The 21,024-nt window shown below is 54.2% G+C and overlaps 1 protein-coding gene across 1 annotated transcript in view; it reads right to left on the minus strand.

Moving 5' to 3' along the window:
* Window positions 1-12,044: 12,044 nt before the first annotated feature.
* SND1 (staphylococcal nuclease and tudor domain containing 1) overlaps window positions 12,045-21,024 on the minus strand; it is a 391,519-nt gene continuing 382,539 nt past the window's right edge. The window contains exons 19-24 of the mRNA XM_006910547.3: window positions 18,735-18,858; window positions 17,812-17,881; window positions 16,616-16,729; window positions 14,581-14,784; window positions 12,778-12,822; window positions 12,045-12,671 (exon numbers count right to left, since the gene is read on the minus strand). Coding sequence (XP_006910609.1) covers window positions 12,606-12,671; window positions 12,778-12,822; window positions 14,581-14,784; window positions 16,616-16,729; window positions 17,812-17,881; window positions 18,735-18,858 — 623 coding nt within the window. The 3' untranslated portion in view covers window positions 12,045-12,605. The remainder of the gene's footprint in view (window positions 12,672-12,777; window positions 12,823-14,580; window positions 14,785-16,615; window positions 16,730-17,811; window positions 17,882-18,734; window positions 18,859-21,024) is intronic.

Raw genomic sequence — 21,024 nt, forward strand, 5'->3', positions numbered from 1 at the left:
TGATCTCTGGCTCCGGGTCGCGGGCAGCCTCAGGAGGCAATGGCAGGAGAAAAGCAGGCGGGAGGGGAGTGAAGTAGCGCTTTCCTCTGGCTCCTCTCTCCCATCGACACCTGTCTCGTTCCCTCAGGCCTTCTTTTCTCAGCTCATCAGGCCTGGACGTGGTAACAGCTCCGCTCCCTCACGAGCCCTTCTGCCCTGTCGTCACCTGTGATTTCCCTAACCCCTGTCCACACACCTGTGTGCATATGCCTTTGCTGAATGGTATGTGTCACCTGTTTCCTGCGAGGACCCTGCCTGCTGACACAGTGTCTGATATTTTAAAACAATACATAAAATGTTGGGTTGACCAAATGACGCTGAAGGACAGTTTCAGCACTCTGTATTTGAGGACGGCTACCATGTCCTCTCACATGCTGCCTCAGTGCCCCTATCAGAGACATGGCCTGGGCTGGGGCTGCCCTCCAGGACACACTTATCTTTCTACCTTCATCCATCTCCCTCGCTCCCTTCCCAGATAGAGGACTCAGGTCAGTGCCAAGCTCCCCCCGACCCCACCCCAGCTCCTTCTCTGTGTACGCTCAGCTCCCTGGGTTCGCCTGCCTTAGCTTTCATCCGCCTGCCTACATCATGACTCACCAGGTTGTGAGCAATCCAAGCCAGGCACGGGGACCCAGGTTCTTGGGTTCCTAGCACAGGGCCTGGCCCGTGGCAGACCCTCAGTGACTGGTCAGGGTCTGCTGGCCCTGAGGTGTTTTCTCTAAGCAGTGGGATACATTCTGGCCCGATGGAGACGGTGGTCGGCATCTGTCTGGCCCCTTCACTCCTCTGGACCCAGGCCATGTCTCACCTTTGGGAAAAAGCTGGAAGATGTGGTTGGGAGACCATGAGGGGCTGAAGGGCTAACAATTTAATAGCATAATTATTTCTTCAATACCGATGGTGCTGAGAAGATGAGGCCTGCTGCCTGCAGGATGGATGGTGTGGGGACGGGTGAGTTATATTTTCCCAGATAAAAGCACTGATTGCCTATAAACTCTGATTCTGCCTGATGTAAAAGCTACTTTATTGCACATCCAGAAATTACTACCCGTATAAAAGCACATTATTGTGATGTAAAAATAGATTTTTATATAATTTTTTCATGCTACCACCATGTAATTCTTCATTTCCAAGCACCCTGAGATTGCACTGAGGTTTATTTTTCTCTTTTAATTGTTTGCCATGGCATGCCAATTTATGATAAGATATTCTCCTTGAGATCAGAGCAGGGCAGGGGCGTAAATAACCAGCATCATTTCATGGCAGGCAGGATTCTGGGACACCCAAAATGCCATCGGGCTCCATGTGATGCTACAATTTGGAGTGGGAGTGTGTGGTTTCGAGCTCATTGAAGCCCTTCTGGAAGGCAGGAAATAGGGAGGGGCTCCATCCCTCCCACCTGACCAGAGGGAGGGTTCGATATATCCCCATCTCTCTCGCCCCTGGCCTACTGGAATACAGCCAAGGAAAAGTGGCTCTGAGCTGGGTTAAAGGCCCATTAGCCTGATCCATGCGGCTCATGGGTCTGTCCTCCTTACTCCCTCATTGCGTGGGGAATCCACCACCCCATTAAAGCCGCCCCTGCAGAACTTTGACCTTTTCCATGTTGAGTCCTTGGGCTGGGTTCCCTCCCAGGTGACAGCTCACAGGAGCACGCACTTTGGGAGATGAATGGCTGCCCTTTCCTGCGAAACCCCTGGTTTCCCCCTCAGTCAGGCTGCCTCTTCTCTGCAAGGGGCAAGACTCCAGACCCTCCAGAGCCTGCCCTTGCTTGCCCCGGATGCGAGGAGAGTCACTTCCCTGTGCTTACAGCTGTGATGGTGGTGCTGGGAGTGCTGCACCAAGGCAAACCCAGGCAGCTTCTCCCCCGCCCCCTTGACCCCAGGGGAACCCTTAGCAGCCATTCGCTTCCCTCCAGTCCTGGACCTGGGGCCGCCTCTCCAGCTACTGATCCCGTGGTCTGCACTGGACCAAGCAGGAGTGCCTCTATCTGGGTCTTTCCCACTAAGCACCCCAAAGCTACTGGACAGCATCTTTCCAATGGTCAGAGGTGCCCCTCCTCCACTGGCAGGGCTGCACAATTGGGTGATGAATGAATAAATGAATGAATGTTTAGATCAGCGGCTCTCAAACTTAGGCTGCATCACGATCACCTGCTGAGCTCCACAGTTTCTGATTCAGTAGGTCTAAGGAGGGGCCTGAGCGTTTGCATTTTTAACAAGTCCCCAAGCCATGCTGATGCTGCTGGTTCTGGACGCCTATTTTTAGAACCCCTTGGATTATTTGTGTCTCTGTCACCCTGATGGATGGGAGGGACTATGGAGATGGAGAGCAACTGGGTGCCTGCGTCACAGCTCCTGGGACGAGGTAGAGAATATGGGGAGAGAGGAGGGGGCAAGAACAATGATAGGACGTGCCCAGAGACCTTGGGAAGAAGGACCCATAGAGAGGCCAGGCGACGTTGGGTCTCTAGGGGATGGAGTCCCCAGGGAGCATCCTGGGACAGCAGACAAGCCGGGCCTCCCACACCCAGCCGGGGTTGGCCCAGAGGCCACTGCTCTCCAATGGCCGGATTGGGCCCCACTGTGCGAGGCCTGTAAAGTGGACGCACCCGCTGGGAGGCCTGAGACTACAGCCGTTCCCACACCTTACCCCTGCCCCAGGCCTTGCGAAGGGCGAGGCGTCAAGGAGGGTCTAGCGCCGCAGGTCCCGCGCTCCTTCGCAGCTCCACTGGGTGCACGCCCAGGACACGCGCGAACCACTGGCCTCGCGCGCACTGCCCTCTGAATGACAGTTCCCTCTCGTTAGCGTGTGTGGCCCGAGGGGGGAGGGGGAGCTCCATCCGCGGCCGGACTCGGGTGGGGGGCTGCCGAGGCACGCAGACGGGGTCGGAACGCTAGTGGTGGCCCCACCCAGGCCTGCAGCGAACAGTTCTGCGACCTCGGCCAAGTCGCTTTCTCTCCTGCCTGGGGTCTCACTTTCTTCGTCTGTAAAATGATGGGGATGACGATTTCTGGTTCTGAGTCTCTAGGGAATTGTGACGCGGAAGGCACAGAGGATTCCCTAACCTTTGCGAGCAGCGGGTGTCCTTGGAAGAGCCGCCATTCATGGCAGCTTACCACACAACAGGGCGTGGACGCTGGCTGCGAAGGGTGGCCCTCTTCCAGGTCTTGTCCCCTGGCTGCTTCTCCTTGTTTACAGGAGGCCTTGCCTTGGACCCTAGGGGGCGCTGATTCCCGAGCAGGGGCGTGGTTCCTGGAGCCGGAGTTCCAAACCTCAGTCTGCGACCTTGGACCACAGCAAGGTGGCCCTGGGAATGCAGGCATACGATGTGCTTGGCACAGAGCCTGGCCCAAGGCCATTTGGATAATGGGAGACTGACCAGCCCTAAACTTTGCCAGGCCCCATTCTGCACCCCTTAGCAGAGTGGACCTGAATATAAAAAAACTTTTAAAAGAACTAGAGAATCATCAACCTGGGTCAATATGGGGCTTAAATGTTTCTCTTTTTTCCAACAAGTGAAGGCTGGGCACCTTGTTCAGACGGTCCTGCCAGGGCCTGGTTGGAACGTGTGTGTGTGTGGTGGGGGGGGGCGTGATGTAGAATCCTGAAAGTTCCTCGTTTCTCATTCCCTCTCTGGGACTGGTCCCATGCAATACCCTTTGCCTGGGCTGAGCTGCACTTAAGTCATTTGTTCATTTAGAAATTTTTTATCGAATACAAGCTATTTAGAGACACCGTGCTGGACATAGGGACATGCGAATCAGTAACACATGGCCTGTCTTCTAGAGGGTATATGTAAAATGGGGGCAAAAAGCCTCCTGTTAGCACTCAGACCAGTGCACACGGATTGTTAGCCATCGCTGAGGCCGCGATCGTGACGTGGGGTATAGTCTAGCGTGCCTACACTCCAGCGTGTCGTTCTGCTGGCACCCTTAGTGTTGTCCCTGGCATTCCTAGAGGAAAAAGTCTTAATCAGCTCCCACTCCCAGGTCAGGCTGTCCTGAGAGAGCCATGCCAGGGCCTCGCTCCTTCCCTCATGTTTCTGGCTCTATGTAGCATGCATCCTGTTCTCTCCTTGTCTGCAAACCAGGCCTTGGTCGACCTCACTGGCGCCCTCTGGGGGCCAGACAGCTTCTCTACCTACCTCCTCCTGGTAGGCTCTGAAAGAGGGCTGGGAAGGGCTTGCTCCCCCACAGGGTGGTCTTACACTCTGGGAGCTTATTAGAAATGCAGACTCTCGGCCTCGCCCCAGGCCTACTGGACCAGAATCCGCGTTTCGACAAGACTTCCAAATAAGTCATAAGCCTGTTAAAGTTTGAGAAGCCTGCTCCAGAGCCTGCTGACCTGAAAGTATACCAGCAGAAAATGGAAGGTTGGTCTTTAGAAAAAGGCCACAGTCCAAAGAGCTCAGATACTTCCAGCTCAGGACCTCAGCTCCTCCTACTGCCGGGGAACTGCGTCTCTGCCTTTAGGGGACTCTCCCTCCCCGAGAAAACAGGTCCTGGTGTAGTTGACCAGATTCAAATATCGACAGACAACACCCACCAACAGACAGGGCAGGGAACTCATCGGGCTCAGTTGCAGGTCCTTTGTGCCCAACACAGAGTAAGTACTTAACTCGTGTTTATTAAATTGCAATACCTTTTTTGCAGTTGGGACGTAATAGGGTAAGAAGCGACTAGGTGGAGCAGCGTCACCTTGAGAGGGCGTCTGCAGCCCTCTTTTCAAGCAGGAGCTGATGCCCGCTGCCAAGGATACTCTGGAAGCGACCCCAGCTTTGATTGATGGGGTCAGAGGATTCTTGAATCCCTTCCTATAAAGCACCAAGACAAGGACAGTAAATATATGGGACACACATGACCATCCCTTTTTCCACACTCTTGGTAGACATCAATAATTGATTACAGTTGACTTTCTGGCACGACCTTGGAATCCTTTTCTACATAGCACCCCAGGGAGCTACTATCAGTTGATCGGACATGGCACCATTTGAGATCTTTGCCTCGGGTCTCCCCCCTGGGAACTGCCCTCTCTGGATCAGGCCAGATGAGATATCGGAGGGCGGGCCAGTTCCTAGTGGTGCCCAGCGCTCCCACCCTCCCACTGAACTGCCCCGATGTTCACAGCTGGAGGGGTGAAATCCAGTCCCAACCTGTCTTGCCCACACAGGCCCCTCTTTCTGGGGGACAAGGAGCTTACGTATGTGGCTCATGGTGGGCCTCTCTCTGGTTTCGGAACTCTCACACTGTATAACTTTGGATCAGGCTCCGACCTCCTCTGGTGACCCCATCCAGTGGGGATGCCCACAGCAGTCATGCACTGTGGTGTCCCAGAGTGTACACCTCTGACTCCAGGCTTTTGGTGGACATGGGCAGGGGGGTGTCTAGGAAGTGACTTTGGCCTCTCCTTCTGCTCACACCTCACTTGGTCACACTCACTTGGCCTGGGCCAGCACTTGGGTGGCTGGGGGACAGCGCCCGAAATCTGCCCGAGTAGAGGGGGAGCTGGAACTCCTAGCCCCAAGTCCCCGTGTGACTCCTATGGATTGAGGCTGCCTGCTTACTGACTCGCATCAATGTCACCCGTTCCTGCAGCACAGTGGCTGGGCCCAGGGCATAGAATCACTCCATTGAGCTAGGATTATGGATCTGAGCTGCCAGTGTGGGAGAAGCCAAAGTCCTCAGGCAGTGGGGACAGGGACTTTTGCCTCCTGCTGGCCTCGTCCAAGGTCCTGAGGCAGCCGCGGTGGGCTATGAGGCCCCCATCTTGCCCAGTGTCAATTCCGGCCCGATTTAGGTGATTCAGCAATGGTCCCCAGAGACCATGTGGCACCCCCTCACTTCTCCAGGACTGTTTTTGAGGAAAACGTCTTTTGAAAGACCTTGGTACCAAGAACAGCCAAAGCTATGGTGACAAGTAAAGACGGTTTTTACCTTTGGAGGGAGGAGCTATGAGGGAACTTTCTAGGATGCTGATGTCCTATAGTTTGATCTGAGTGGTTTTAAGGATAATGTTTAGATTTGTAAGCATCCACAGACTGCACACTTAAGATTTGTGCACCTTTAAGTTACGCCTCAAGTTGAAAAGTGATCCAGGGACCCGGAAGTCAAGTATCTTGTGCAGGCCTTGTCATATACATGTATGTTGAATAAGCTTCCCCACTCCCACTGGCTTTTCTCCAAAGGGGTGGTGGGACCTCAGCTGCTTGGCACCCACGGCTGGCGTGGACAGGCCTGAGTTTTAGATTTTATTTCTGTGGTCACACACAATGGAATCCAGGCAGGCAGCCTTCTTGAGTCCCACGAGCCAGGAGAGGGCTTTCATTCAGTGTATTCCTCAACTAGACCCATTCTAACTGCAGATGATGTCACCTTGTCCTTGAAACCTCCTATAACTTCCCCTGGCAAAGGGAAGTGCTCCTACTTGAGGTCTCTCTGACCATACTTCCACCTAACTCCCAGGAAAAATGAAGTTTTCTCTCCTTTGAGCTCCCATACCATCTTTTTGGTTTTGTATTTGTTTACACATGAGAGGTATCCAGGTATCCCAGTATGCTCAAAAAAGTGCCCGTTTACATTTGTGGTCCAAATGTAAGGATTTAAGTGTCCCTTTGCACTCCCATAGATTATACGCTTATTCAACATACATGTATATGTAAGCAATGTATTACTTGACGTTTGCACTAATGGCATCGTGGTATGAAATCCTGAGATGTGCTTTATTGTTTTTCGGATTTATGCGTGTTGCTGTGTGGCCACAACTTATTCCTTTCCATCGCTGAATCCTATTCTGTTGTGTGGATACACCCTGTGGTGTCTGCTGTACCTAGTTTTTTCATTAGTAGGAACAAAACTGCAATGGCCATTCTTGCACGTGATTCCCGGTGGGGGATTCTTATGTGTGCAAATAGCCCGTGGCCACAGAAGCAGGAGGGAGTCGCTGGATCATGGGGCCTGCACACTGTCAGCTTGACAAGCCGATGCCACTGCAGTTGTCCATATTTCTATTTCGGTAAAGTTAACTAGGTTTTTCTATCATCACCAGTATCTGCTGTTCTCATTAGACTTTCAGCCCCACAAGGCCAGGGCTTATTCCTAACTTATCTCAGTCCTTAGAACAGTAGGAAGGAGCTCAGTGAATCCCAAACGCCTGACTGTTCAGAGGGCTCTGGATGGCTCAGGGCGAACCCATTCCCGTTCAGAGCAAACAATTCAAAGATGATGCCACTGGCGAGGCAGCGGTAGCAGTGGCATTCTACACGTGCAGGTCCCTGAAATGGCTCTGCATGGAGTGGGCTGTGCTTAGAAGTGTTTTGCTTGCTGGAGGGGTCATCCCCCTGCACTCAGGCAAGGGCGCCCTGGCCTCCGGCAACTGAGCCAGGTCCCCAGTTTTACCCCTCAGGTCCATTGAGATAGACACTTACCAAGGTGAAAGCCATGACCTAGAGAAGAATCACGGGCCTGGGGCCAGAGGACCTGTTTTCTATTTCTGGCCCTGCCATTAATAAGCTGGGTGACCTTGGGCAAGTCACTTTGTCTCCTTCCTCATCATGTAAAATGAGTTTGGGCAGCGATAATTAATTCTTGAACTTGGGAACTCATCAGAATCACCTAGGAAGCTTAAGAGTACAATTTCCCAAATGCTGGTCCATAGGAACTGAGGTAGTAGTAGGTCTGGAGTGGAAAGTGATCACATAACATGCATATTTACTGATAATGAATAATAAAAAAAAGATTAAAAATGCTTGCCTATGGTGAAAACCTTGAATAGTACACAGGGAATTATAATAAGCAGCACTTCCCACCCCCAGAGCTACCTACAGGCAACCGCTTGAATCATCTGTTTTAGATCTTCTGGTGGTTACCATCTTACTGCTCAACAATAGCCCAGATCTTGTTTTATCTGCTTCAGACATTACCCATTGTCTTCCTGCTATGATAGCTGAGGGCTTAACTCACTCACCCCACGCCCACTCCCAACATAGTCCTGCACTATTTCTGGAAGCTGCATTTTAATAAGCACCCCGGGTGATTCTGAGGTAGCTGGCCGGCCAGCCACACTTACAGAAGCACTAGCCTAGTAATGCTTCTCGGTAGAGACTCCGAAGTTCTCTCAGATCATCTCTTAAGCCCCTGGTTCTTCTGCTTGGCTTCGAGAACTTGCTGACAGGCCCTCTTCCCATCTCTGGGGGCCCTGAATGGCTGGGCACGGGAGCCATGCTGGCGACCGCACAGTTCTGGGTTTGTGCGGGTGGAACTGCCCCGCCCTGTCATCGTGCTACCCCTTCTCACATAGCGTCACCTCCTGTACCCCAGTTGCATAGTTAGGATGAGCAGATTTCTCCTTTAGGGACTGGCATAGCTCTGGCTCTAGCAGATTGCCGAGCATCTGACTTCTTTATAACTACCAAGGAGTGGAGTGTTAGAACAATGGGAGACACAGAAATGAGAATGCACAAGCTAAAACTAATGTTAACGAGAAGGAACCTCACCGATAGATAGATATGTGGAGTGAGGGAGGCAGGCACAAAAGACCGCATACTGCACCACTCACTTATGTAAAACTTAAAACCAGGAACAACGGGGGAAAAAAAAAAAAAAAAAAAAGCAAATCGCTGAAGAAGGCAACAAAACAGGCAGAACTCTTCTCTCTTCTGCTGGGATAAAGGTCAAGGGGGGGGGCTACCTTTGGGGGTGATGCTGACTGAGGAGGGAGCTTATGAGGGGCTGGTGATGTTCTATTTCTTCGACCTGTGTGCACGGGTGTGCTCATTTTGTGAAAACCTGAGCTGGACCCTTATAACTTGTGTACTTTTCTAAATGTGTATTTCCTTACAAGCATTTCCAATAAAAAGAGAAGGAAGACAAACCACGCGGCTCTCCTTCCTGCCCCGTACACAAACAAGCCCTCCCCTAGGATGGGCCCAGGCAGGTAGGTGAAGCCAGAAAGCGGGTTGCGGTCTCTGCGGCACGGGGTGGGGTAGGGGAGGAGGGCTGATACCCAGAGACTGATCTGCCCATCGAGGTGTATTTTGGAGTTCCAGCCTGCAAATGAGGCCCAAGCATGCTCCCTGGGAAGGAAGAGATACTAGCCGACCAAGACTCGAGTGCCATCTTCCCCACCTGCTAGCAGCCAAGCTGTCCGGGGGGAGGGTGCTGTATGGGCCCCCAGCCCGCCTCCCCCAGGCTGCTGGCCAACCCAGTGTAAATATTATTACACTCCTACGCATCTGAAGGACGTTAATTATTAAAACACATGCCACCCAGGGTAGTGCACTGTAATTAGGTTCAAATTAAATTAGCATCCTCTTGTAATTAGGACATCAATAACCACTCTTGAGGCACCAGTTCTCCAGCCCCTCCCTGTTGCTTCCCCACATGGGCTAATACCAGGAAAGGGGTCCACTGACTACCTCTCCAGGACGTGAAGATAATCAAACCAATAAATAAAGCGGAGGCCGCTGCGCCAGCCCTGTCCTCTGCTGCCCGCCCTCCCTGCTGGTCCCGCACGCTGGGAGGGAGGAGGGAGAGGAGAGTCACTGGGGTGGGGTCTTGGGCATCAGTACTTCCCTGGTGGCTAGCCTAAACCCTAGGCTCTGCTGCATCAGCTCTCAGAGACAGAAACTTCCAGAACCTGCCCAGAGCTACTTCCCTGCCATCTGTTAGCCACACCTCAGTCTTCCTCCTGTGACACCCTCTCAGCCACCCAGCCAGGGCCTCAGGCCCTTGTCTAGGTGCACTGCCCACAACTATGGCTTGTTATGTGTATTTCATCATCTGCTGCTCCCTCCACATCTAGGCTGCCTGCCCCTCGAGAGTCTAAGGACATGACCTTGGCACTTACTGAACCCAACGCTGTGCCAGTGGCTGGCTGTCTTAATCCGTGTTTGGTGGATGGATGGATAATAGGTGCTTAAGAGACTTGGCTGCTCAACTGGAACGGTGGATGGGGAAGCGGAGTCTATGACCCGACACCAAGGAGCATATTTTTTAAGTCCCGCAGAAGGGCCTTTGGAGAGGTGTTTTGGTGCTACTTGTTCAAGTGCTGATGCTGACTGGCTTCAACTGGATGAAAAGAAAATATGCCAGAGCACCTGTACACGCTGCGTGACCCCTTCAATTCTGCACCCGGGGTGCCTGGCTTGCCTCGACCTAGTCCCAGCCCTGCCCAGGACAGACCCCAGGAACCAGGACGGACGCCAGGAACTCAACAGATGTGGCAGAGAGAGGAACACGGAGCTGGGGCCAAAACCAGACAAGCTGCAGCAGCGCCTTCTGGCCTGGTGAATATCATGGCCTTTGCCTAAACCAGCCTTGGAGGAGAAAAGAAGTGGGTAGGTTCAGGCATCATTTCAACTGGAGAACCAGAGGGTTTATCCTTGGGTGCAGTTGTAACCAAGGCAACTGTTAAGACAGTGAGATGATTTCAGACTCTTTCACAAGAGTGGGCTGGCATCTTATCCCCCTGCCAATTGTGCTCAAGTGAATACATACTGACCTGCCTCGTGGCCCTGCCAGGAGGTAGAGAAATGGGTGCGACATGTATTCTCCTCTCCATGACCATGCTCCACGATGGATAGAAACAAAGCGCGAGTCCATGGTGACAGCGGGCTTGCCTGCTGGGGGCAGGACGGCTTCTCAGGAGTGGGCATAGATGGAGAGATTCACACCGATTCATCATCCACAGTCCTGCTGACTTCTTGGGCCCCATAAGGAGCTGGACGTAGTCATGGGAAACAGTTTATAGACCATAAAGGGGCTGATTCATGGAGCATCAGCACTTGTTCTGACCCGCCCAGAGGGGATGCAGGCAGAAGCTGCGAGTCTTCAAGAGGAAGGAGCATGGCGGGCTCCAGCTGGACGGGCTTGGCGTCTCTTCCCCTGCCCACCTCTCCCTTTAACTAGAGTGCAGCGCGAGTACTGGAAGCGTTCATTTCCACCCGAAAGACAAGAGCCCTGGGGAGAACCCCATGCGAATCCTGGGCCGTAACAGGTGGATGTGGGGCAGAATTGCCAAGAGCCAGAATTTTCTGGGCCCCAGGCCCTCTGGTTTGGGAACGAGAGCTGGCCGGCCAGGCCTACCACCTCCACTGACTTTCTCCAAGACCAAAAGACCGGTCTTGCACGGCAGCTTGGAGCATCACTCCCGATCAGAATGTGGGGTGGCAAGTGGGGCTGCCAGGAAGACGTGGCACCACGTTTCACCGGAGAACGTGCCTGGGAAGCGCAGGGCCACACAGATGGGGCCGAGGGGGTTTGGGAGAACAGACTCCCTGGACACTGTGGATGCCAGAGTGGTGACATCCCCATCAGATACACCCACTTGCTCTCCCTGGCACTCCCTGAGTAGCACGACAGCCTCTTCACTGCACACCGCAGTGGCCGCCCTCCCGTGTCTCTCGTCCCTCGGGGGTAGCAGTGGCCTGGGGTTGCTGACCTCCACGGCCAGCTCTACCTTGAGGACTGGGGGATACTGTGTCAAGTCAAATGCAGCAAGAGCTAATAACCTGGAGAGATAGGCTCTCCTCGGCTAGTGGCCCTGACCCCTCTCGGAGCACCTGTCGAGGGAGCAGGGCAGCGACTAGGGGCCCTCGATCTTAACCGTGCTGTGCCAGCCTGTCTGGTGTTGGCCATTCCTCCTGCTACAGCAGGAAGAGGGAGATCACCTTGCTTTGCTCAGTGAGTCCCTCCTGGCCCCTGGCTGAACTGCTCTTAATCTCTAAGGTCCTCGAGGGCAGCTGTGTGCAGTGGGGCCAGACTGAGGAGTCAAAAGAGAAGACCTGCAGCCTTCTGTTTGGCGGCCAGGGTGTCAGGTGATGCCCACCAGGCCCTAGGAGCTGCTCAGACCTCTGAAGAACTGCCCTGCTCCCACCGACTGCCTAGGTTCCTGGGGGGATGGCCGTGCATGTGGATGATGACTCTGGGGGTCATTCAAGTGCCCAGGTCTCTTGGCTGGGGCTGCCGAGATCCTAGGCTCTGGGCTCCAGCACGAACAGTACGGGCTGCAGAGAGCATGTACTATTTTATTGGGCCTTAAAAGCTTTAAATACAGAAAAGGGGAGGACTGGTGAGGGGGCAGATGTGGACACGCTGGCATTTGAGAATGGACATATCAGAGAAATCACGTAATCAACAGCTGGACAGAGAGCTGGGAAGAAGGGCAGTCTGGAACAGAAGTGGGGTACCAGCTGGCAGCTGGCCTCGGGTACCAGGATGATGTCCTCCATTAGGACAAAGTCTTTCATGTTTCTTCCTGATTTGAGGACAATTAAAAAAAAAAAAAAACACAAACCCCCATCCAAATAAAAAAACAAAATCTGTTGGGCGTCTGTGGACAGCGATGCTCGTCATCTCAGAAGACAATGGCTCGTCCCCTGAAAGCCTCAGGCTCCCTGCACCCCACCCCAGTCCAGATGGTGCCCTACAAGACATTTCTATACACCGAAGCAAAGCTGGACCCAATCTACACCCCTGATTTGGGGTCTGGAGCTGGAACACCGTCCCGGCAGAGGAGGAGGTGCTGGCGTGAGCGGTGCGGGGTGGGGGCTGGACCCGATTCTCTCCTTAGCGGCTGTAGCCGAACTCGTCTGCGTCATCGGCTCGGAAGTCTCCATAGCGCCACAGGTTCAACTGTGAGAAAACAGAAAACGGCTCTCAGGGAGGTGGGGCCTGCAGGAACCCGAAGGCCACACCCCCTCTTGCAGCACCTTCTGGGGCTCCTGACGTGAAAACTCACCCTGGCACTCTTGGCCGACTCCTGGGCGTTCAGGTACTCTGTGATCTGGAGGGGCGAGAGAGAGAGGGATTGGTCAAGATGGGGGTATTCACAGTCGGGCCACCAGAGTGACCCTGCAGAATGCCCAGGTCACATCCACATCCCTCCCCTGCTCAGTGAGTCCCTAGCTCCCTCAGAGTAAAAGCGAAGTGCATAGTCAGGTTGGTCTCCTGGCTGTTTCTTGGCTGTGCCGGCTGCTCCGTCTGCCTGAAATGCGCTTCCCCTTCCTGTCCGCCTGGCTACTTATCCTGCCCCTTCGAGTCTTTGACAAAAAGGATCATCTTAATGAGGCCTCTGATAACTGCATTTAAAATTACAACCACCCCCCTCGCACACCTGATTCCCTTTACTATTTTCTCTAACATTCAATTTCATTGACTTATTGTATTTATTTTTATTGCTCGTCTCCTCATGCTTGAATGAAAGCTCCATTGGGCAGGAATGTTGTCTCTTGTTCACCGAGATATGTATGCCCTCAATAAATGTTTGCTGAAATAATGAACAGATGAATCAATGAACACATTAAGTGTTTATCTTAGGGAGTGGGCCAAAGAATTTTCTAGACACCAGAGACATTATGGGTAGTTTCATATGAGGGACACTAAGATCTCTAGTTCTACAAGGAAACTTAAGCTAACTCCTAGGAATAATCTCAGGAAACTGGGGGTCTTCACGCCAGGGACTAGGAGATTAGGTCTCTCCTGTCCCCAAGGAGACATGGGAGCAATTCACAGTGGGGTCTTGTTCCCAATGAATTATCAACTTGCATAAGCAGTCCTTGGAGCCACAGACCACTGACACCTTATGGGGGAGAGCAAAGGCAAAGAGGGGCTGGGAGAAGGGAAAGTCAGGGGCACTGGCTTCAACCCTGCCGCTCCCATCTCTCCTCTCAGGGGGAGCGTTGGGACCAGCTGGGTGCTGCTGCCGCCCTCTAATCTCTTCCTGCCATTAGGAGGTGGTGCTACAGGAGGGCGTGAGCTTGCCACCAGCCTGTCCCTTGAGGCTGGTGTGTCGTGGGGCCTCAGCTGTGGCTTGGTGGGAAGCCGGGAGGACTTGGATGAGTGGGGTGCTGAGCAGAAGGGGATGCTAGTCTCCAGAACCCAATCTTAATGATCGACACCTGAACAGTGCAAGCTGGTGTCCCAGGCATCAGCACCCCATCCTCATGGTCCACCCTATGAAGCAGCAAGGCTCTCGTCTCATGAAGGAGAGACTCGGGCCTCAAAAGACTGATCTCTAAGGTCCGACATCTCAGGAACGGTGGAGGCTGGACTCAGGCCCTGCTCCGAGCCCTGGGGCTTTTCAAACAGGCTGGAGGGGTACCGTGGCGGAGTCCCTTCAGCCGCCTCGGCGCTGCCTCCTGGCTCTGGCGGCACTGCGTGCTAGGAGCCGGTTATGGACTTGGAAGTTGTATGTTAGAGAGAAGGAAATGAGAATGGGACAGAAAGCCAGACAGGCTTTGACCCTGTCCATGCCACCGCTGGTAAAGCTTTCTAGCCTGTCACCTGGGGGTGCATGCAAAGGGAAACTTTCCGCTCTAGTTTGCAGCTGCATTCTTAGCCAAACCTGCAGCCAATTAATTTGGGATGTAATTAGCTTTTTTAAAAAAAGAAACCCCAACAAACAGAAACCCATTATCTTTCCCCAGAAGGAACAGCAGGATGGTGGGTTCCCTGTTCCCTCACTGGCTCCTGATGCAGTCCCCAGCCCCGCTCTGTGATGGCAGCTATGGGAGACAGGGGGGGCCGCCTCCACATCACATACCACTTTCTGGAACTGCTTCTCCTTGCGCACCTCCACCATGACCAGTCCCTCCTTCACCAAGCCCAGCCCCACGTCCCCCTTGGAGTCAGCAAACTGCAGGGTGACGTGGGGACAGCCGGCACTCAGGTGTTCCACGTTGAGCAGGCACTGAGTGTTCTGGATATCCCGTACCACGCTGTCCACGGCGTCTGTCCGAGCATCCTCCTGGAGCAGGGACACACCCAGGTTAGTGGGAGAGGTTACGTGTGAGCAAAGGATGACCATGGGGACCCCAGGTCCTGTTCACAGACCTCCAAGAAAGTCTGCCCAGAGGTGCCTGCAGCCTACGCACTGCTCAGACCCCAGTGAGGGAGGACACAGGCTCTGGGCATGAAGTGCCCCCTCTCCCTTTGTCCTTTCCCTCCCCTCCAAGCGTAGCTGCATGTCGTCATCTCATTCCTACCCCCTGCATCTGTACCCACATCCAGCTGCCCTGTGTCCCTGAAGAAAAGTGGCTTTTTTCCATCCCAAAGTAACCTTCCACTTGCTGTCCAGCCCCTACCCCTACTATGTCTGCGGGGCCTCGCTCCAGCACAGCGGCCCCCACGGCCCCCCACGGCCCTCGTTTCTGCCTCCACGGTCATCTCAGGTTCTCTCCCCAGCCCCACAGGCTGTCGTCCCCCGGAACTAGTTTGTCAACGTTGTCTCCTGTTGTTTCTCTTCTGCTCCTCAGTAAATTTCATAAAAAGGCAGGAATGGTGCTGATTCCTATCCTACCATTTGCTCCTCAGCACCCTGCATCTGAGAGCAGCTCTAACCATGCTGTTCGGACTGCTCTCGCTCTGAGCACCAGGGTGCTCGCTGCTGAAGCCACAGGGGCCCCTGACCTCCCTGGGGAGCTGGACACTGCAGACCGGCTCTCCCCTCCTGGCAAGTGGGCAGCGTCTGCAATCCTGAGCCTGGGTTCTCTCCTCTGGAGGCGCATTCCTTCCCCAGGCTGTGGGAAGGCCAGCGCTCTCTCCTCCCCACCCTATGATCCACGTACTCCACATTTGAACACTCCATGGCGTCGGCCATTCAAATCCATGATTTCCTCATCTCGCTTTCCAAACTATGCAGCCCTTGGATGGAGCTCCCACAGCCCCTAGTTTATGCCTTCTCGTCCTTCTTACCTTGGCCAACAGCAACATACACATGCATAAAAAACCATCTTAGATTCCGCCTCTCCCCAGCTCCCACCCCTTCTGAGGGTGCTCTGAGACCTCGCTCACATGGCCCAGGCTAGGCCACTGTCGTCTCTAGCCTGGACCTTCAATTGCAATTGTCCCCCAACCATTCCTTCTAGTCTCTACTCTTCCATGATGCCACCAGAAGTAACTTTCTTCCCGTCCCCGCTCTTTAATTCCGCTCCCCCCACTTCCACCCCTGACCTATGGATGTTGCCGTTTCCCCTTAAGAACTGGATCTCTGAAGGTGGGGTGTCTCCTTCCACATGCTTGCGGCATGCGCCTGGGGCCTGGCGCCCCCGGGGCCTGGACCATGGCTCCACTGAGGTGCGAACCCAGGACCTTCTGCGTGTAAAGCAGACGTGCTGACAGCTACACTATGGAGCCGTTCTGGAAGTAACTTTCAAAAACAGTTTTGACCATGTCACGCTTCTGCTGAAAATCCTAACACAATCCCTTCCGGCTATAACACAAAGACTAAGCTTGCCAGGGCAGACAAGGCCTTGATCCCCAGACCTTGACTTACTTTTCCCTTCTCATCTCCTGCCACTGCCCGTGAGGCCCCTGGGACCTGAATGTAGTGGACTAGTTTTTGCTCAAAAGCACCCTGGTACACCAGGCCTACCTATTTCTTAAGAACTAGGTCAAGTGCTCTAATGCCACCTCCTCTGTGACACTGAACTTCCTTGGTCACTCCCATCTCTTGAGTCTGTTACTAACAAACCACCCATCACTGTCTCCATCTTCTCCTGTCAGCCTGTGAGGGATGCAGGGGTGGCTGAGTGTCACTGGACAGTCCCCTTCAGAGGAGGGAAGATGCACTGACTCACATCTTGGGGCACCTGGATGAAGGCGAAGGCATACTCCGTGGCTTGAGCGGGCAGCACACGAGTGCTGAAGGCAGGAGGCAGGGTACCCAGGCGGGTGGACGGCAGGATCTCTCTCTGTAAAGGACACACCAGGCAATAGCATCACACACTCGATGCCCTCCTGCTCTCAGAGGATAAGTCCCTGTAGCCAGGTCCCTGGGAACTCTAACTCAGGGGCTCCCTGCTCCCCTGCGACTTGGTTCCACTGAGCCACACGCATAGGCTTGTCCCGTCAGCGAAACCTTGGGAGGCACATGGCACGCTGGCCCCTGCAGCAGGCAGGTAGCTGTGACTCACCCTCTCTACCTTGGCTCCCACTAAAATAATCAATTTGATAACCAAACTCTCATCACTGTTTCCATTTCTTTCCAATGCCTTCCCTTTAGGGGTTCCCTGACCACTTTCCCACGGGCCAGGGGGTGCTCCACAGGCTAGGAGAGCACACCAAGGTGAGGGTCCTGGCAGCCCCTGGCTTGCCCATGGTCTGGCGCAGGCCCCAGCCTGGCAGGGACTCTTTGAGTATTCCCAGGGACTGACTTTCTGCCGACTGATCCTCTCGTCTTTGAGGAAAGTAGATGATCACAGCCAGCCGCAGCCACAGCTCAGGGGAGCAGCTCAGTGGAACCAAGTCTCCTGTCTGCTGCCACGCCCCCAGGGAATACTGCGGGAACTGTCAACAGACTGTCAACAGACTCGAGGGTCCAGCCTGAGGGGTTTTTCTCCTACTCTGCTACCTTGTAATTGTCCTTTCCCAGAAAACCTTGGTTCTGGGATGGGCTCTTGATTAGCAGAGGGGAGAAACACCACGATGGGTATGGAGACCAGGAGCTGTAGAGGGTCTTCCTGGGCCCACTCTTCAGAGAAGCCAGGCTGAAGAGGAACCCTGGGTGTGGCCGGGCACTCATCTTTAGGGCCTGGACAGAACTAACTATTGGTGCTCACGGGCCTCTGGCCAGAGATGCCACTTTTGTTGGCCACTCAGGGGTCATGGCCTGTTGTACAAACAGTAGTGATGCCCACATGTTCTGTCAGGAAGGGCGTCCAAAGGTTGGAGGGACCTTCGAGAGATCGGATGGCCCTGACCGTGTCGAACGGCCCCTGGCAGCCACTGGGGCCCCCCTTGCCACCCTGTCCACCTCACGGTCCCCCACACTCACGTTGCCGTAGTCAATGTAGAAGACGTGCACTTTGGCAGCAGACTCGACTTTCTCTACTCGGGCCCGGTACCTGCAACGGCATCATGCGCAGAGCTCAAGGGACGGCCCTGGGGAGTCGCCCCCCTGGAGCTTTAGTGATGGCAGGGGAGAGAGCACAGCACTTCTCTGCCCAGGGCTCCCGGAGCACACCCATGGGTGTCACAGAGGGCAGTCAGTTCTCGACTCCACCAAGTCTCGGCCTTGGGGCACTGTGGTCACCATCTAATGGAATCAGAGCAGAGCTGGGAGCAGGGGGAGGGGGAGGGGCAGCATGTGGAGCAGATTAATGTGTCCTTGGGGCATAAAGCAACAAGACTAACGACTAGATTGATGTCTGCTGTTTAAACCCGGCACACTGAACAGCAGCTGTAATTAGCCGGCAGATCTGTCTGGGAGGCCGCAGCAGGGAACACATCCAAGTCACTTCGTCACCCTGGGAAGGCCATGGGCCCTACCCTTGGTATATCAGACGTAAGTGACCTTCTTGCAGCCTGTGAGGCTGCTCATGTCCCAGACAGTTGGGGTGGAGGGTTGGGCGGCTGGTCTGGGTTTACTGAGACATCATTTTTCCCTGTGCAGGGTGAGGGGTGTGTCGGAGAGCCCCAGCCAGCCAGGGCTCCCCCAAGAGCATCCCAGGAGAGAGATGGAGGGACACTACTTCTGTACTCCAGAGGCTGGCTGGACTGCAGGAAAATCACAGGCTAAAGCACAGGCCCAAGATGGGCTATGGGCAATGAAAAGGGCCACCCTGGAGAGCTGGCCAAGGTCAGCAACATCTCAGTGAAAACCAGACCACAGAGGCTAATGCCTGAAGTCTAGCTGTAGGCCAGTGTCACGAGGACAGACCTGCTGCTGTCCTGCTGCTCTGGATCCCAGTGGCTTACCATTCTCCGTCTACAAATTTGGCAATGCAGAATTCTCCCCGGCGTGGGGCGTAGGAGCCCTCGACAGGAGGGTGGCTGGAGATATCATTTCGCATATTCTCCATCAGCTTCTCCAGCTGGGTGCCTGATGGGGAGGAAGAGGGAGGGAGACCAGGGTGTCAGGTTCTGTGGCGCCTCATTTCTGAATGGGCTGGGGGTGCAGATGAGCCTGGGGACTGGGTGGTGTGTGAACTCTGCAGAAGGCCCATGGCACGGGCTCGCCCCATCCCGCAGGGAGGGAGGGCCTCTTTGGTCCTGGCTCAAGAGGTTTCATGCTGTCTATTTTAAAAGCAGGACAGTGACTTGCTGACACTTCAGGCCTTAGAAGCACACAGTCTTCCAAGCCCAGCTCTCCAATCTTCTGGCCATGGCTGTGGGAGTCCTTGGGAGTGTTCCTGGGCTTTGGTTAAGGAGGTGGAGAAAGCGAGTGAATATGGAGCATGGCCAAGGCCATCCAGCCTCTCCAGGGTGGGAGCTGGCCAGCCTGCACCCCAGACCTACAGGAGCTGGCTCTGGCCTAGGCTGCAGAGGTGGTGACTGACCATAACCACTCTTTGCAAAGTGGAAGGGCTAAAGTGGAGATGAAGGGTGGGCCTGGCCTATACAACCCTGAACAAGGAATGGGCCTCAGAATGTGAGCCATGGAAGATGGAGAGCAGTTCTGAGAGCAGGGCCCAGTCCCAGCACATTCAAACTGGGCCGCTCCCCTCTCAGTCACCCTGCGAGATACATGCTGAACTGAACTTCCGGTGCTGCCAGGCTGGGGTGCCCTCCTCAAACTGGATGGTGTTGAGGGTGGAGTCTCCCTGCCTTGCCTCACTCTGACCTTGGGGCCCTGCTGCTTTTCTGCTTTTTGCCAGGTTTGGTAGCACGCAAGTTCTTCTCAGGTACAAACCTAGGTCCTCCCTGCCGCGCTCCCCTAGCCCCACCCCGCTCAGTACCAGTCCCCAGTGGCTTCTCCTTTACATCCCTCCTAGCCCTGACTCGAGCTCTGCATCAGACCCGCTGTGCTCCCTTCGCTCTCTGAGGTGACGGTGGCTGGGTGCATGTGGATTACTATCTCCATCTTCAGGGCCCAAAGCCACACACACTGTAACAGGTGTCTAACACATGTTGGCTGCTGGCACACTTGTCAGGTGTCCTTATAAGTTCCTTGTCTGGGTCTGTGTTTCTGTCACCACACGGTGAGCTCCTTCAGGGTACAGACCATAGCTCACTCAGTAGCTCACTTTCCCAAGGCCTAGCAGAACCCCTGACATATGCAGGGTGCTCGATCATTTAATGGCATTGAAGATGACCTCTGCATGTGAACACGAGGGGGGTGTATCCACTCGGCTCTCTGTACGGGCCACTGCCCAGCATTCACGGGACTTGGTTTCAGAACAGGGACACGAGGAGGCAGCCGCCCTTCCCCCTATCCAGTGGTAAACCCCCTAAAAGTCTCCCGAGACAATGTTCCTTACCCAGATGGTAAAATTTTAGGAACTAAGGAGAAACCTCTACATAAGACGAATTCTTCCTAGACTGGGTCTATTTTTATTTTTATTTATTTTTTGCTCCAAGGCAACAGAAGCAGACTTTGCCTCCTACAAACAGGCAAAGCCCTCTGGGAGGTCCTTCGCAGAGACCTGGCTGGTCATTTACAGCTGATGGCAATGTTTTCATCATTTCATCAGCTCCTTCCCTAAAAGCTGGCTCTAGTGAGAAGGGAGACAAGGTGAGAGGATGCGCCATACCAGGGGAGAGGAGGCTGCAGACGAAGGAGACGCGTCTGTTCTGAGGTTTCTTTTCCTAGATTTTATGGAGCCACCAGCACAGGGTTTTCTCAGGGGCCCACAACTCTCTAGGCGGCGTGCCATGGAGCGCCTTGCTCCCTTCTCCAATATTCTAAGAATACATGGTTCCCTCCTTAGTTCTCTTTATTTTCTTCCTTGGATTCTGCTCACTGCAGTGTCGTGGCTTCCTACAGCTGAGAGGGACAGCCAGGCAGGGCACTGGGCAGGCACATGTGGGACGCCTCTGAGACTGCAGAGACTATGTGGTCAAAGGCCTTGAATCCTCAGGCTCTGTCCCTTGGAGACTTCAGGATCCTGTTCTCATTCAAGGGGAATCCTTCCCAGCAGGGGCCGGGGGCCGTTGGAACCTCTGTCTGGGGGCTGTTGTACCCTGGGCAGGGTCTTTGAGTTTCCTTCTGCCAGGCTCCCTGAGGGCCGTTCTTGCTGGCTCCTGTGCTCAGGAACATCTCTCCTTC

Source organism: Pteropus alecto, unplaced genomic scaffold (assembly GCF_000325575.1).
Source record: "Pteropus alecto unplaced genomic scaffold, ASM32557v1 scaffold22, whole genome shotgun sequence".
Classification (NCBI taxonomy): Eukaryota; Metazoa; Chordata; class Mammalia; order Chiroptera; family Pteropodidae; genus Pteropus; species Pteropus alecto.